The following is a 17,326-nucleotide window of genomic DNA, read 5'->3' on the forward strand; positions in this document are numbered from 1 at the left end:
GGGCAATGCCTGATTTTTGACCACCCTTGATTTAACAAAGGGATACTGGCAGATTCCCCTTGCCAAAGGTGCGAAAGAAAAGACGGCATTCTCTACACCAGAGGGTCTGTTTCAATATACTGTTCTTCCTTTTGGACTGCATGGGGCACCTGCCACCTTCCACCATCTTATGGACAAGCTCCTACGGCCCCATACCAGTTATGCAGCGGCATACCTGGATGATGTGATTATTCACACCCCCGACTGGGAAACCCACTTAGAATCATAGAATCATAGAATATCAGGGTTGGAAGGGACCTCAGGAGGTTACCTAGTCCAACCCCCTGCTCAAAGCAGGACCAATCCCCAATTAAATCATCCCAGCCAGGGCTTTGTCAAGCCTGACCTTAAAAACTTCTAAGGAAGGAGATTCTACCACCTCCCTAGGTAACGCATTCCAGTGTTTCACCACCCTCCTAGGGAAAAAGTTTTTCCTAATATCCAACTGAAACCTCTCCCACTGCAACTTGAGACCATTACTCCTTCTCCTGTCCTCTTCTACCACTGAGAATAGTCTAGAACCATCCTCTCTGGAACCACCTCTCAGGTAGTTGAAAGCAGCTATCAAATCCCCCCTCATTCTTCTCTTCTGCAGACTAAACAATCCCAGTTCCCTCAGCCTCTCCTCAGAAGTCATGTGTTCCAGACCCCAATCATTTTTGTTGCCCTTCGCTGGACTCTCTCCAATTTATCCACATCCTTCTTGCCCAAAACTGGACACGGTACTCTAGATGAGGCCTCACCAATGTCGAATAGAGGGGGACGATCACGTCCCTCGATCTGCTCGCTATGCCCCTACTTATACATCCCAAAATGACATTGGCCTTCTTGGCAACAAGGGCACACTGCTGACTCACATCCAGCTTCTCGTCCACTGTCACCCCTAGGTCCGTTTCCGCAGAACTGCTGCCTAGCCATTCGGTCCCTAGTCTGTAGCTGTGCATTGGGTTCTTCCGTCCTAAGTGCAGGACCCTGCACTTATCCTTATTGAACCTCATCAGATTTCTTTTGGCCCAATCCTCCAATTTGTCTCGGTCCCTCTGTATCCTATCTCTGCCCTCCAGCGTATCTACCACTCCTCCCAGTTTAGTATCATCCGCAAATTTGCTGAGAGTGCAATCCACACCATCCTCCAGATCATTTATGAAGATATTGAACAAAACCGGCCCCAGGACCAACCCCTGGGGCACTCCACTTGACACCGGCTGCCAACTAGAAATGGAGCCATTGATCACTACCCGTTGAGCCCGACAATCTAGCCAACTTTCTACCCACCTTAGGAACGGTGGAAGCAGTTCTGGACACGCTAAGACAAGCTGGCCTCACAGCCAACCCAGCCAAGTGTGCTATAGGGCTAGCCAAGGCTAAATACCTTGGCTACATTGTAGGAAGGGGCATGGTCAAGCCCCAACTAAACAAACTAGAGACTATCCAAAATTGGCCCCGCCTGAATCAGAAAAAGCAAGTCCGGGCATTCCTGGGTGTGGTGGGGTACTACCGATGATTTATTCCCCATTTTGCTACCAGAGCGAGTTCCCTGACAGACCTGATAAAAGCCCGGGGTCCAGACGTGGTGAAGTGGACAGATGCCACAGAGAAAGCATTCATGGATCTACGGACAGCCCTCTGCAATAACCCTGTGCTTACAGCCCCAGACTTCAACAAAGAATTCATTTTACAAACAGATGCATCTGAAGTAGGATTGGGAGCTGTCCTATCGCAGATGGTCGGAGATAAAGAACACCCAGTCCTCTACCTTAGCAGGAAACTCCTCCCAAGAGAGCAGAAGTATGCTGTGGTTGAAAGAGAGCGCCTAGCTATGAAATGGGCCATGGAAACCCTATGTTATTACCTTCTGGGACAACAGTTTACCCTTGTGACCGACCATGCACCCCTCCAGTGGATGCAGCTAAATAAAGAGAAGAACAGAAGGGTGACCAGATGTTTCCTGTTCCTACAACCTTTCCAATTCACCATACCGCACTGGGCTGGAAGCCACCATGGCAATGCAGATGGCTTGTCACAAGTACACTGCCTGACGTCCCAAGTTGCCCAACCCCATAGTGTTGAGCAGAGGGGGGGATATGTGACAGGGTCGGGCCAGATGGCTATAGGAGAGTAATAGAAGGCAGATACATTAGCCCCAGGCTAAGTAGGTCCCTTTTCCCTGGGTAAGGTAACAGGGAAGGTTCCAGAACAATCAGGAACCTTCTCGAGACAATTAAGACAGGATGATTAGAACACCTGCAGCCAATCAAGAAGCTGCTACAATCAATTAAGGCAGGCTAATCAGAGCACCTGGGTTTTAAAAAGGAGCTCACTTCAGTTTGTGGTGTGCATGTGAGGAGCAGGGAGCAAGAGGCACGAGGAGCTCAGAGTGAGAACGTGGACTGTTGGAGGACTGAGGTGTACGAGCATTATCAGACACCAGGAAAAAGATCCTATGGTGAGGATAAAGAAGGTGTTGGGAGGAGGCCATGGGGAAGTAGCTCAGGGAGTTGTAGCTGTCGCACAGCTGTTCCAGGAGGCACTCTAGACAGGTGCATTCCACAGGGCCCTGGGCTGGAACCCGGAGTAGAGGGCGGGCCCGGGTTCCCCCCAAATCCTCCCAACTCCTGGTCAGACACAGGAGGAGTCGACCTGGACTGTGGGTTCAGAAAAACGGCTAAGCTGAGGGCTGCCGTGAAGCTCCAAGGCGAGCAAATCCGCCAATAAGCACAAGACCAAGGTAGAGGAACTTTGTCACAGTATATATACCTTTAGTCCTGTTTCTCCAAACCCCTGCGGTGGAGTCGAGCTGCTTTGGAATAATGAATGTTGTACGATGATTATAGCAGAGCACCAGCTCTTCCACAATTATGGTGAGCCCTACTTTCTGTTTAAAAGTTGACTCTTCGAACCACTCTGAAATGCAAAAGCGCTCTTATATTATCCTGACATTTGCTACTCTTTGTCGGCAAGCAGGGTGTGGTTCTTAGTTTAAATTTGGTGTTATTTCAGCAAGGAGTTACTGAGATTCCCCCGACTCCCTCCAAAAAAGAACGATTTTAGAAAATTCCCACCCTCTCATAACATTTTGCACACACTTAGGATGAACGTGAGGTTCTAATTGTCCCCGAAGGATCTCAGTCACTTGGCATTTATCTCAGCTAGTACAGAGCACCCAATACCTCTCTGAGGAAGCAGTATTGAAAAAGTGAAGTGTAAAATCGGGAATTTCAGATCAGCAGGAGCCAAACTGATAAATCAAAGAGACTGAAATGCACATGTGTAGGAAGATTAAGGCTCTGTTAACAGCAGCAGGTTTCTTGCAAACAGCTGTCACAGTATTTGCTTGTCTCTAGCGGACATGCTGGGGCCATTGCTGAACCTGAGCTACATTTGAATTTGAGCCCTACCATTGACAGCTTTCAGATAATCTGTGTTGAGCTTTATTCTTGCATTTTATAGGGGTCCCCTTTGGAAGATTTGCCCTGATGCCAAAATTTCTGGAGGGAAAAATATTTTAAAATACTCAAATCCAAATGCAGATTTTGATTTTAGTTTTGCCAGCATAGCTGTGTCAGTTAGCTACGTGATAAATCTGTATGTGAAGAGATTTATAAATCTGGGACTTTTCAGCTTGGAAAAGAGATGGCTAAGGTGAGATATAATTGAGGTCTATAAAATCATGACTGGTGTAGAGACAGTAGATCAGGAAGTGTTGTTTACTACTTCGCATAAAACAAGAACTAGAGGTCACCAAATGAAATTAATAGGCAGCAGGTTAAAAACAAATAAAAGGAAGCATTTCTTCTTACAACACACAGTCAACCTGTGGAACTCCTTCCCACAGGATGTTGTGAAGGCCAAGACCATAACAGGTTCAAAAAAGAACTAGATAAATTAATGGGGGATAGGTCCATCAATGGATATTAGACAGGATGGGCAGGAATGGTGTCCCTGGCCTCTGTTTGCCAGAAGCTGGGAATGAGCGACGGGATGGATCACATGATGATTATCTGTTCTGTTCATTCCATCTGGGGAACTTGTCACTTATCACTGTCAGAAGACAGGATACTGGGCTAGATGGACCCTTGGTCTGACCCAGTAAGGGCATTCTGATGTTCTTAGGTAAACTGAGAATGTATAGAAAGGACATCAGAACATATTTTTCTGAGAGAATATTCTTGGCAACGAGGTTTCCTTTGTCCAAAACTCTATATAGTGATACTGATATGGGAATTTAGCTGGGGGAATGAAAACTGTGCATCCCTTCCAGGTGAAGGAGAGACACAGATCCAGCTTTTAGTCTCACAACAAAGGGTGGCAATGTATCTATTAGGGCTCGTTATTAAGCAGAACCCCTCATCAGCTTGGAAGCATGTCCTCTGCAATGGTGCCAAAGCATGAAGGGGCATACCAATGTTTAGCATATCTGGCACACAAATACCTTGCAACGCCAGCTACAAAAGTGCCACATGAACGCCTGTTCGCACTTTCAGGTGACACTGTAAGTAAGAAGCCGGCAGCATTATCTCCTGTAAAGGGGTGGTAACATTTTGCAAGTCTGAGCTGGTTTGTGTGCAGTATGCTCAGTGTTTTAGTGGCCAGGCGTAGGCAACTTCTGTTCTTTATGCTAGACCTAAACCCAAGTTTTGCCTTAGCAAAGAGAAGACCTCAGACTTTGTGTTATCCTGCTCCTGTGCTCTGTTCCCAAAGCGTTCTCTAGCAGGGGAGGGGGAGTGCTCGTATGTGTGTCACTGGCATGCTGGGGTGTTGCTGAAAGAGGGCAGAGTTGAGGTTGCACTGTGGGGTGATGTGAACCTCAGCTCTTCATTTCCCCTTCTAATAACGGAGGGGACAGGAATCCTTACCCAGCGAGGTCACATTCTCATAGTTCTCCTGCATGACATCCCAGTATAGGTCTCTCTGAGCGGGGTCCAGCCGAGCCCACTCTTCCCTGGTGAAATACACAGCCACCTCCTCAAAGGTCACTGGCTCCTGTAAGAGCAAGAGTCCAACACTCAGTACCTGCTGCCCCACTGACAACCCCACGATTCACAGGGGCGCAGGGTCCATCAGATGGAAGCTCTGGGATGCACACAGTCAGCAGAGTCCAATCCTCCCCCTGCTCAGAGCAGCCAGTATGCATCAGGGTAAAGGGAGAAAGAGAGCCCTTGTCCCTCCCCTCTCTCTGCTGCGGGAGGATACTGTCTTTCCTCATAGGCTGATATAGGACACGGAGCCCCCAGCAGTGTCCAGGGACAGCTCCCTGCGGGGAATCCAAAGTAACCCTCCTCATTGCCATCAGCTGAAGTGAGAGGATGGGGCATCTCCCCTAAGCCCCTTCATACCTCTCTGCAGCCTCTGGTCAGTAGGTTCAGGCTGCAGCACTGGCAGGCTGGTAATTTCTCCAGCCCTGTCTGAGGGGGTGTTTCCTGTCCCAGAAATTGGGCAGTTTCCTCTCCCAACCCCCATGGGTCTGTTCCTAGAACCTAAGCCCCAATTTAAACAAATTCCAGCAGGTTTGTCACACCCTGTCCCCATGCTTTTCTCCAGCCTGTGGATTTCGTGCCCCCTCCCACCTCCAGACTAAACTTCCCAGAAGCTATGGGTTTACTGCCCCTGTCAGTGCAGAGGGAACCCATCAGCAACTCCCTGATAATCCCTACCTGAGCCAGCTCCACGGCAACCATTTTCCTTTCCCGTCCCCTAGGAGGCTGGGCCCATCCGGAGTGAAATGTGGATGTTGTTCTGCAGCCCATCAGGGTGAGAAGGGGGACTGAAGAGATTTCATAACCAGCTTTAGTGAATTTCACAGCACATTCCCCCAGGCTCTTTCCCTGCAGAGAAATGTTCTCGGCTCTCCTATGGCAAAACACTCAGTCACTTTATTGCAGCGCAGACCCGACCCTTCCCACCAGGGCTAAACCCATTGAGATCCTTTAGCACCCTATCTGCTGCTTATTAATTTCATCGGGTGACTCCTGGTTCTTGTGTTATGTGAAGGGGTTAATAACACTTCCTTATGCACTTTCTCCACACCATTCATGACTTTATAGTCCTGATAGGGGCGCTTTTCCATACCCCTAATCATTTTTGTTGTCCTTCTCTGCACCTTTTCCAATTCTAATATATCTTTTTTGACATGGGCTGACCAGAACAGCATACAGTATTTAAGGTGTGGCATATCATGTATTTATATAGTGGCATTATGATATTTTCTGGCTTACTACTTATCACTTCCTGAACAGTTCCTAATGTTCTGTTATGTATTTTGACTGCCACTGCACACTGAGTGGATGTTTTCAGAGAACTATCCACAATGAATTCAAGATTTCTTTCTTGAGTGGTAATAGCTAATTTAGACACCATACTTTTGTATCTATAGTTGGGATTATGTTTTTCAACGTGCATTACTTTGCATTTATCAATATTAAATTTCCTCTGGTACTTTGCTGCCCAGTCACCCAATTTTGTAGTGCCCTTTGTAACTCTTCAGTTTGCTTTAGACTTAACTGTCTGGAGTAATTTTGCATCACCTTCAAATTTTGCCACCGCATTTCCCCATGTTTCTACTTCATTTATGAATACATTGAACAACAATGGCCCTAGTATAGATCCCTGGGGGACCCCACGATTTACCTCCCTCCACTGTGAAAACAGACCATTTATTCCTACCCTGTGTTTCCTGTCTTTTAATCAGTTACTGATCCATGAGAGGACCTTCTCTCCTATCCCATGACTGCTTACTTTTCTCAAGAGCCTTTGGTGAAGGACCTTGTCAAAGGATGTCTGAAAAGCCCTGGCTGGGATGATTTAATTGGGGATTGGTCCTGCTTTTGAGCAGGGGGTTGGACTAGATGACCTCCTGAGGTCCCTTCCAACCCTAATATTCTATGATTCTATGAAATTCCAAGTACACTATAGCCACTGGATCACCCTTGTCCACACATCTGTTGACCCCCTCAGGGAATGCTAATAGATTGGTGAGGTATGATTTCCCTTTCCAAAAGACATGTTGACTCCTCCCCAACAAATCATGCTCACCTTTGTGTCTGATAATTCTATTATTTACTATAGTTTCAAAAATGTGCCTGGTATTAAAGTTAGGCTTACTGGTCACTAATTGCCAGGATTGCCTCTGCAGATTTTTTAAAAAAAATAGTTTTCATTAGCTGCCCCTAGTTATCTGGTACAGAGGCCGAGTACATATCACAGTCAGTAGTTCTGAACTTTTTATATCCGAGCCCCTCCAGTATTATTAGGTCAATACCATCCAGTCCTGGTGACTTATTAATGTTTAAATTACCAATTTGTTCCAAAACCTCCTCTATCAGCACTTCAATCTGGGACTTTTCCTCAGATTTGCCAGTTAAAAAGAATGGCTCAGGTGTAGGAAAGTCCCTCACATCCTCTGCAGTGAAGACTGATACAAATGATTCATTCAGCTATGCTGCAATAGCCTTGGCTTCCTTGTGTGCTTGTTTAGCACCTCAATCATCCAGCAGGCCCACTGATTGTCTGGCAGGCTTCCTACTTCTGCTGTGCTTCAAAAAATTGGTGTTCGTTTCAATGACTTTTGCTAGTTGCTCTAATTCTTTTTTTGGCCTGCCCAATTATACTTTTACACTTGATTTGCCGAGTTTATGCTCTTTTCTATTTTCCTTGGTAGGGTTTGATTTCCAATTTTTCAAGGATGCCATTTTTGCTTTTAACTGCCTTAGCCATGGTGGTATTTTTTTATCCTCCTACTGTTTTTTCCCCCTTTTGGGATACACATTTATTTTGATCCTCTATTATGGAGTTTTTTAAAAGTTTCCATGCAGCTTGCAGGTATTTCACTTTTGTGAGTGTTCCTTTTAATTTCTATGTAACCAGCTCTCTCAATTTGGTATAGTTCCCCTTTCTGAAGTTAAATGCTACTGTAGTGGGCTTCTTTGGTATCTGCCCCCTCACAAGGACGTTACATTTAATTACATTATGGTCTCAATTACCAAGTGGTTCAGCTGCATTCACCTCTTGGACTAGATACTGTGTGCCATTTAGGACTAAATCAAGACTTGCCTCTCCCCTTGTGGGTTTCAGGACTAGCTGATCCAGCCGCTAATGGTTTCTAAAAACTTTATCTCTGCATCCCGTCCTGAGGGGACATTTACCTAGTAAATATGGGGATAGTTGAACTCCCCAATTATGGAGTTCTCTATTTTTATAGCCTCTCTAATCTCCCTGAGCGTTTCATAATCACCATCACCATCCTGGTTAGATGGTCAATGGCATATTCCTACTGCTATATTCAAATTATTCAAGTGTGGAATAATCAGTAGAGATTCTACGGCACAGTTTGATTCATTCAATTTTATTTTATTTTTTTACTATATTTGACTCTACGCTTTCTTTCACATATAGTGCCAACTACCCATTATTGACCTGAGAGCTGATAACCCCCTCGCCCCTGTATTAAACCAGCCTTGGGTGAAACTCAGGGAGTTTACCATTAAAATTGAAAAAAAGAATGTTCTGCTGCTGATAAAGCACCCCCACCTCAGGAATGTCCCTAACGAGAGTTACAACCACCAGGTTGTAAAGTAGAGACGCCCAGGTGCTGTGAAATTAGGGAGGCTACAGAAAGAGGCTCAACAAATGTTAAGATAAGCTCTGACCATCATTTTTATGCTGACTATCTGCACAAATAGAGAAGGTCACAACTAAGTTACAATTGGGGTGTGAAAGATACAATGTAAAAAAACGTGGTCAGGAATGAGAACAGTGTGTAACTGATGAAGTGAGCTGTAGCTCACGAAAGCTCATGCTCAAATAAATTGGTTAGTCTCTAAGGTGCCACAAGAACTCCTTTTCTTTTTGTAATTGGTTAAAATCTCTTATTCAGGAGTGTAGGATAATGTGATATGTTTAGTAAATTTGAAGGCAGTAGCTAGTTTTACTCACGTAATGTAAATGAAAAATGTTCCTTAGGAATCAACCTCAGACTGCAGTACAACAAGCTGCAAAACATCGTACCCACTACACGACCGTGCCGTGTATGGGCACTGGGAATCCCCAGATGAGTGGATCCTGACTGGCCACTGGCTGAAATCTGTCTGTATATTGGGAGTGGTGAGCATTAGAGATTTTCTTGGCATTTGTGTTGTGTGTGTGTTTGTAATAAATAGACGTTTAGAGCACAGCTTTGTAAGACACTTTCACTGGGAAAAGGTTCTGTAGACCTGTAGAGCCCTGAGGGAAAGGGCAGGCACTTAAATTGACCAGGTTTCTTCCTGAGCCCCGTGGGTAAGAATAGGTGTCCTACACCCCGAGCCCTCAGTAGGGTAGAGGTTGGGTGCCCTAGATTGTGGGGGTAAAACCACAAGCACAACCTATTCTGTCATTCCTATATATTTTGTATTGTGATATTACCATGTCCCATTGATTATCATCATCCCAAGTTCAGTAATGCCTATTATATCAATATCCTCATTTAAAACCAGGCATTTAAGTATACTCATTTGAGAATTTAGCTTTTCTGCATCTGTATAAAAGAACTTATAAATATTGTCAATATTTAGTTGTCTGCCTTCATCTGATATAATTAAATTGGACTCTTTCATTTGACAGTTTCTCTTCAGCTACTACCTGTACTTTATGAACTTCTATCCTCTCCTCTTTACCAGGAAATAGAGAATCCCTGTTAAGAGATCCTCCCCTAAAGGATGGCTCTGTCCAAACCATTTGTTTCTTCTTACCTATTGCCATTCCCCCAGCCCTTAGTTTAATATCCCCTTTATGAACTTTTTAATTTTACATGCCAGAAGTCTGGTTCCATTTTCATTTAGGTGGAGCCCATCCTTCCTGTACAGGCTCCTCCTTTCCCAAGACCCGGACCATGACCTTGGAGAAGGCACTTCTGGTGAGCGAGAGCCTGATCGGAGCCATGGGGTGGGGAAAACCCAGCCACGCTGGGCTGTTCGCGTTTAGTTTAAAGGGCTCATCCCTGCTCAGAGCCTCATCGGAGCCACGCTGGGCTGTTCATGTTTAGTTTAAAGGGCTCATCCCTGATCAGAGCCTCATCGGAGCCACGCTGGGCTGTTCATGTTTAGTTTAAAGGGCTCATCCCTGATCAGACCCTCATCGGAGCCCCGTGGTGTGTGTGTGTGTGGGGTGTGGTGGGGAGGGTGTTGTGTGAAGCGATCATCCCAGAGAGCCTGCAGGCTGCTTGCAAGCTGAATTCTGTTGCCGGGCCGCAAGTGATGGTTTACTCACACCAAAGTGGCAGGCACTTCAATATAAGAGGCAAAATGCGACCTTGTACGGAAAGAACATGTGCTGTGTACTATGAATTGCCTGTTTCACTGAGAAACAGTGTCCCCTTTGTTATCTAAAATGTATCTTTTAAAATACTACCCTCCCTTTTTCTCCTCCCACAGCAGGTGCAAATGTTTCAATGCGGCCCCTATCTACTCCATCCCAGAGGCTGGTCCAGATCAGAAGGCAGAAAAAACGAACTTGGGACGACAAGTTTGCCGAGCTCATGCAGACCTCCCGCACTGATAGGGCCCAGTTGAATGCGTGGAGGCAAACAATCGAGGAGTCGTGTAAAGAATTACATGAATACGAAGAGAGGAGGGATGTGCGCGATGAGAGCAGGCAGGATGCTATGGTCAAGCTCATGGAGGAGCAAACTGACATGCTCTGCTGTACAGTGGATCTAATGCGGGAAAAGTAGCAAGACCACAGACTGCTGCTGCAGCCCCTGAATAACCACCCTCCCTCCTCCCCAAGTTCCATAGCCTCCTCACCCAGACGCCCAAGAACACGGGGCGGGAGGCTACAGGGACCCACACAGTCAACACCACAGGATTGCACAAACAGCAGAAAGCTGGTGTATCCTAAATTTTGATTTGGTTTCTGGACTTGTCCTCCCCCCCTCCTCCTCCTCCATCCCCCCAACCTAATATCCCCCTCCCCCATCTAGCTTCTGATTTCTCTCAATGTTTTGTGCAACAAATAATAAAGAACGATTTTTAAACAACTGAGACTTTATTTCCTTTCATATATATATAGGGGGCAGGTAACTTTAAGAGAAACAAACACAGCTCTCACACTGTACCCTGGCCAGTCATGAAACTGGCTTTCAAAGCTTCTCTGATGTGCAGCGTGCCCTGCTGCACTCTTCTAATCGCCCTGTTGTCTGGCTATGCAAAACTGTCTGCCAGGCGAGTTGCCTCAACCTCCCAACCCTGCCATAAACGTCTCCCCCTTACTCTCACAGATATTGTGGAGCACACAACAAGCAGCAGTTACAACTGGAATATTGGTTGTGCTGAGATCTAACCAAGTCAGTAAACTATGCCAGCATGCTTTCAAACATCCAAACGCACATTCTACCACCATTCTGCACTTGCTCAGCCTATAGTTGAACTGCTCCTTACTCCTGTCCAGGGTACCTGTGTAGAGCTTCATGAGCCTTGGCATTAAGGGGTAGGCTGGGTCCCGGAGGATAACTATAGGCATTTCAACATCCCCAACAACAATTTTCTGGTCTGGGAAGTAAGTTCCTTCCTGCAGCTGTTCAAACAGACCAGAGTTTCTGAAGATACGAGCATCATGCACCTTTCCCGGCCATCCCACATTGATGTTGGTGAAACGTCCCTTGTGATCCACCAGTGCTTGCAGCACCATGGAAAAGTACCCCTTGCGGTTTATGTACTGGCTGCCAAGGTGGTCCAGTCCCAAAATAGGGATATGCGTTCTGTCTATTGCCCCACCACAGTTAGGGAACCCCAGCGCATTAAAGCCATCCACAGTGGTCTGCACATTTCCCAAAGTCACTACCCTTGATAGCAGCTGGTCAATGATTGCGTTGGTTACTTGAAGCACAGTAGATTTCCCCACTCCAAACTGACTCCCGACTGACCAGTAGCTGCTGGGCGTTGCAAGCTTCCACAGAGCTATGGCCACTCACTTCTCAACTGTGAGGGCTGATCTCATTTTGGCGTATTTGCACTTCAGGGCAGGGGACAGCAAGTCACAAAGTTCCATGAAAGTGGCCCTACGCATTTCTCAGCCACTGGAAATCATCCCATACATGCAACACTATGCAGTCCCAACAGTCTGTGCTTGTTTCCTGGGCCCAGAATCAGCGTTCCACGGCATGAACCTGGCCCATGATCTCCCAGTCGCCACATGCTGTGCTGTCTGTGTCCATGTCCTCATCAGTATAGTAATCGCGCTGTCGTCGCTTCCTCGCCCGGTTTTGTAGGTACTGCACATACTGCTGGATAATGGACGAGGTATTTACAATGGTCAAAACTGCAGCGGAGATCGGATCGGGCTCCATGACTATGGCACCTGCACGGGTAATCCTGGAAAAAGGGCACGAAATGTAGGAGAGCAGAGTGGCAGCGGAAGCTGTGCTGTTTGGTTCACGGTAGCTGAGCAAAGGCTGAAAATGGTTGTCTTCTGTGGCTTTCATGGAGGTGGGAGCCCAGGACAGACAACATGGAGAAGCTCGGAAGCGTGGCAATAGCCAGAGAGCAGAGTTGGCGGTGGAAGCTGTGCTGCTCGGTTCACGATGGCTGAGCAGAGTTGGCAGTGGAAGCGTTCAATGAGGAAGAGAAAGAGTAGCTACTAGAGATTACATAGGAAGATGAGAGGAAATGAGAGGTGGATTCATAGTAGCAGGAGAGCAGCGGTGCACCATCTGCTGAAAGCAGTATGGTGTCTGCACGCCAAAAAGGCATGAAACGATTGTCTGCCGCAGCTTTCTGATGACACACACCCAGAAACACCCGTGAGAATGTTTTTGGCCCATCATGCTCTGGGAGCTTAACCCAGAATTCCAGTGGGCGGCGGGGACTGCGGGAACTGTGGGATAGCTACCCACAGTGCACCGCTCCGACATTCAATGCTAGCCTTAGTACTGTGGACGCAATCCGCCAAATTCACATGCTTCAGTGGGGACACAGAAGACCGACTGTATAAAATAGCTTCCGAAAATTCAAATAAAATAATTTCGAAATAATTTCGTACTGTAGACGTACCCTTAGGAACACTATTTTCAAGTGCTCTCAAATTTACATATAGTTATTGGACTGGTAGCTAATTCAGAGTTTTGAGAGCACTGCTCTGTCAGCTATTGGTGTGGAAAGAAAACAACACATCCCTATCTGACATAGCTTGCTGGCAAAAGGTCTAATGCAGACACAGTTACAGTGGCAAAAAACAGGTTTCAGAGTAGCAGCCGTGTTAGTCTGTATCCGCAAAAAGAAAAGGAGTACTTGTGGCACCTTAGAGACTAACCAATTTATTTGTGCATAAGCTTTCGTGAGCTACAGCATCCGATGAAGTGAGCTGTAGCTCACGAAAGCTTATGCTCAAATAAATTTGTTAGTCTCCAGTGGCAAAAAAGACTATTAAAAGAGAAGAAATTAAAGAGAAGAGAAGTCTATTAAAGAAAAAGAAATGCCCATAAACTACATTAAAGCAGAGTTAAGGTTGCCCTGTGCTGCCTCATGCCCTTCCAGCACGTGTATAGTGGTGAAAGTAAAAACAAGGAAATGAAATAAGGGTGGCAATGGGGCACTAAGTGTACTGTGAAAAGTGATATGCACAAAGTTTCTTCTCCCCTCTTCACCCCATTATTAAACAGTAACTATTTAAAAAAATACCTTTTGAACTTACCACAGTATTTCTATACAAATGTGTTTTAGTCTTCATTCATAAACAATGAGAACACATCTCAAAGAACAACAGTTACGAGAAAGTAAGTAACAGTTTTTTCTTTTTCAAGTACTTGTTCAGGTCCGTTCCACATTAGGTGGATCACAAGCTGTCAAGGTTCCTCCCCCACTCTGAACTCTAGGGTACAGATGTGGGGACCTGCATGAAAAACCTCCTAAGCTTATCTTTACCAGCTTAGGTCAAAAACTTCCCCAAGGTACAAAATATTCCCCCCGTTGTCCTTGGACTGGCCGCTACCACCACCAAACTAATACTGGTTACTGGGGAAGAGCTGTTTGGACGCGTCCTTCCCCCCAAAATACTTCCCAAAACCTTGCACCCCACTTCCTGGACAAGGTTTGGTAAAAAGCCTCACCAATTTGCCTAGGTGACTACAGACCCAGACCCTTGGATCTTAAGAACAATGAATAATCCTCCCAACACTTGCACCCCCCCTTTCCTGGGAAATGTTGGATAAAAAGCCTCACCAATTTGCATAGGTGACCACAGACCCAAACCCTTGGATCTGAGAACAATGAAAAAGCATTCAGTTTTCTTACAAGAAGACTTTTAATAAAAATAGAAGTAAACAGAAATAAAGAAATCCCCCCTGTAAAATCAGGATGGTAGATATCTTACAGGGTAATTAGATTCAAAAACATAGAGAACCCCTCTAGGCAAAACCTTAAGTTACAAAAAAGATACACAGACAGAAATAGTTATTCTATTCAGCACAATTCTTTTCTCAGCCATTTAAAGAAATCATAATCTAACACATACCTAGCTAGATTACTTACTAAAAGTTCTAAGACTCCATTCCTGGTCTATCCCTGGCAAAGACGACTACAGACAGACACAGACCCTTTGTTTCTCTCCCTCCTCCCAGCTTTTGAAAGTATCTTGTCTCCTCATTGGTCATTTTGGTCAGGTGCCAGCGAGGTTACCTTTAGCTTCTTAACCCTTTACAGGTGAGAGGAGCTTTCCCCTGGCCAGGAGGGATTTCAAAGGGGTTTACCCTTCCCTTTATATTTATGACACAAGCTTATCTCTGAAGGAGGATAGGAGTCACGGAAAATGCTCGGAGGACTGCTCTGCCAACCGCCGTGTCCTCTCTGGCCTGCTGGTTAACGCGTAGTGGGTTGTGAAGGTGTGCACCGAGGACCAGGTGGCTGCTCTGCAGATCTCCTGGATCGGGACCTGTGCCAGGAACACCGTGGAAATCGCTTGCGCCCTGGTCGAGTGGGCCGTGACCGCCGGGGCTGGAACACCTGCGAGCTCATAGCACATCTGGATGCAGCTTGTAATCCAAGACGAAATCTGCTGCGCCAACACTGGGAGGCTTTTCATCCTCTCGGCTACAGCCACAAACAGCTGCGCGGATTTGCGAAAGGGTCTGGTGCGCTCCAAATAGAACGCCAGCGCTCGACGCACATCCAGGGTGTGCAAGCTGCAGTGACTTGGGTCCATATGCGGTTTTGGAAAGAACACCGGCAGACAAATGTCCTGGCCCAGACGGAATTGGGACACCACCTTAGGGAGGAACTTGGGGTGCGGCCGGAGCTACACCTTGTCCTTGTGAAATACTGCATATGGTGGCTCAGAGGTGAGGGCCCTCAGTTCGGACACCCTTCTGGCCGAGGTAATGGCAACCAGAAATGCCACCTTCCAGGAAAGGTGGAGGAGGGAACAGGAAGCAACGGGCTCAGAAGGGGGTCCCATGAGTTTAGAGAGGACCAGGTTAAGGTTCCATGGAGGGACTGCTGGGCGGGAGCATGGGAACACCCTCTCCAACCCTTTCAGGAACCGTCCGTTGGGTGGGAAAACACTGAGCCCACCGAGAACCCCGGATGGAAGGCGGAGATGGCCACCAGGTGCACTCTGAGTGAGGACGGGGCTAGCCCTTGCTGCTTGAGGTGCAGGAGATACTCCAGGATGGCCTGCACCGGGGACTGGCACAGCTGCACCTATTGGGGTTCACAGCAACACAAGAACCTTTTCCACTTGGCCATATAGGCCACCCTGGTAGAGGGTTTCCTACTGCCAAGCAGAATCTGCTGCACTGGAAGGGAACACTGGCTCTCCAGGGCGTTTAGCCACAGAGCCTCCATGCCGTCAGGCGCAGTGACTGTAGGTCGGGATGGAGAAGCCCCCCGCCGTCCTCTGTAATGAGGTCCCAGTGTAGGGGCAGGACTAGCCGGGCCGTCATTGACAGCTCTAGGAGCCATGTGTACCAGTGCTGGCGGGCCCAGGCTGGGGCGATGAGGATCACCGCCGCCCTGTCCCTGCGCATCTTGAGTAGGGCCTTGTGCACCCAGAGGAGCAGGGCGGGGGGAAGGCATACATCAAGCCCCCCCTCCACGGGATCGCAAACGCGTCCGCGAGCGAGCCCACGCCGTGGCCCTGGAACGAGCAGAAATGCGGGCACTGGGTGTTGGCCCTGGTGGCAAACAGGTCTACCTGGGGAAAACCCCACCTGCTGAAGAGCGAAAGCACGACGTCCGCCCTGAGTGTCCACTCGTGCTTGCGGTACCACCTGCGGAGGAGCGAAAGCACAACGTCCGCCCTGAGTGTCCACTCGTGCTTGTGGTACCACCTGCTGAGGGAGTCCACCAGCTCGTTTCGTACCCCCGGGAGACAGGACGCCTCAAGGTGAATTGCATGGGCTATGCAAAGGTCCCAGAGGAGGAGAGACTCGAGACAGAGTGGCGAGGAATGAGCCCCGCCCTGTTTGTTTATATAGAACATGGCAGTAGCGTTGTCTGTCAGAACTGTCACGCTGTGACCACTCAGAGTGGCGTGAAAGGTCTGGCAGGTGAGACAAACTGCCCTGAGCTGCTTCACATTGATGTGGAGCGACCGCTTTGCTCCGGACCACAACCCCTGCGTCATGAGGTTCCCCAGGTGAGCCCCCCACATCCGTGGCCTGTTGCATCCGTCACCAGAGTCAGGTTCGGTTGTGGGGCGGCAAAGGGGATGCCTTTGGAAACCACAGGCTGGGACTGCCACCACCAAAGCAGGGAGTCCAGCACATCCCTGGGGGCTGTCGCTACCAAGTCCAGGGGGTCCCTGCCTGGGCGGTACACCTGAGCGAGCCACGCCTGCAGAGTCCTGAACCTCAGTCTGGCATGCCTGACCAGGTGCGTGCATGCTGCCACGTGGCCCAGCAGCCGCAAGCAGCACCTGGCCGTTGTCGTTGGAAACTAGCGCAGCGAGGCCACCACTTGCTGGATAGCTCAGAATCAGGATACCGGAAGGCTTGCCCTGGCCTGCACTGCGTCCAGGACCGCCCCTATGAATTCCACTCTCTGCGTGAGTACAAGCGTGGACTTGGGGACGTTGACCAGGAGTGCCAGCTCGCGGAACAATCTCAGGGCTACCTCCACATGGCCACGCATTTCTGCCTTGGATCGGCCCGCCACGAGCCAGTCGTCGAGGTACAGGTACACCCGGATTCTCTGCTTCTGTAAGAAGGCCGCCACCACCGCCATGCACTTTGTGAACACCCTTGGGGCCGCAATTAGACCAAACGAGAACCGAAAACTGGTAACGTTCTCGGCCCACAGTGAAGCGTAGGAACCGCCGATGT

At 47.9% G+C, this 17,326-nt stretch overlaps 1 protein-coding gene across 13 annotated transcripts in view; it reads right to left on the minus strand.

The window, feature by feature from the left end:
• The window catches only part of LOC144276191 (uncharacterized), a 76,540-nt gene that overhangs the window by 39,632 nt on the left and 19,582 nt on the right, over positions 1-17,326 (minus strand). For 2 of the 13 annotated variants that reach the window (XM_077836128.1, XM_077836127.1), the window contains exons 2-3: positions 5,694-5,889; positions 4,896-5,022 (exon numbers count right to left, since the gene is read on the minus strand). The exons of 10 other annotated variants lie outside the window; for them this stretch is intronic. In XM_077836128.1, coding sequence (XP_077692254.1) covers positions 4,896-5,022; positions 5,694-5,786 — 220 coding nt within the window. In that variant the 5' untranslated portion in view covers positions 5,787-5,889. Of the gene's footprint in view, positions 1-2,796; positions 2,944-4,895; positions 5,023-5,693; positions 5,890-17,326 lie in introns of all 13 variants that reach the window. One more of the 13 variants, XM_077836126.1, reaches the window with a different exon arrangement.

This window comes from Eretmochelys imbricata, chromosome 16 (genome assembly GCF_965152235.1).
Source record: "Eretmochelys imbricata isolate rEreImb1 chromosome 16, rEreImb1.hap1, whole genome shotgun sequence".
Taxonomy (NCBI): domain Eukaryota; kingdom Metazoa; phylum Chordata; order Testudines; family Cheloniidae; genus Eretmochelys; species Eretmochelys imbricata.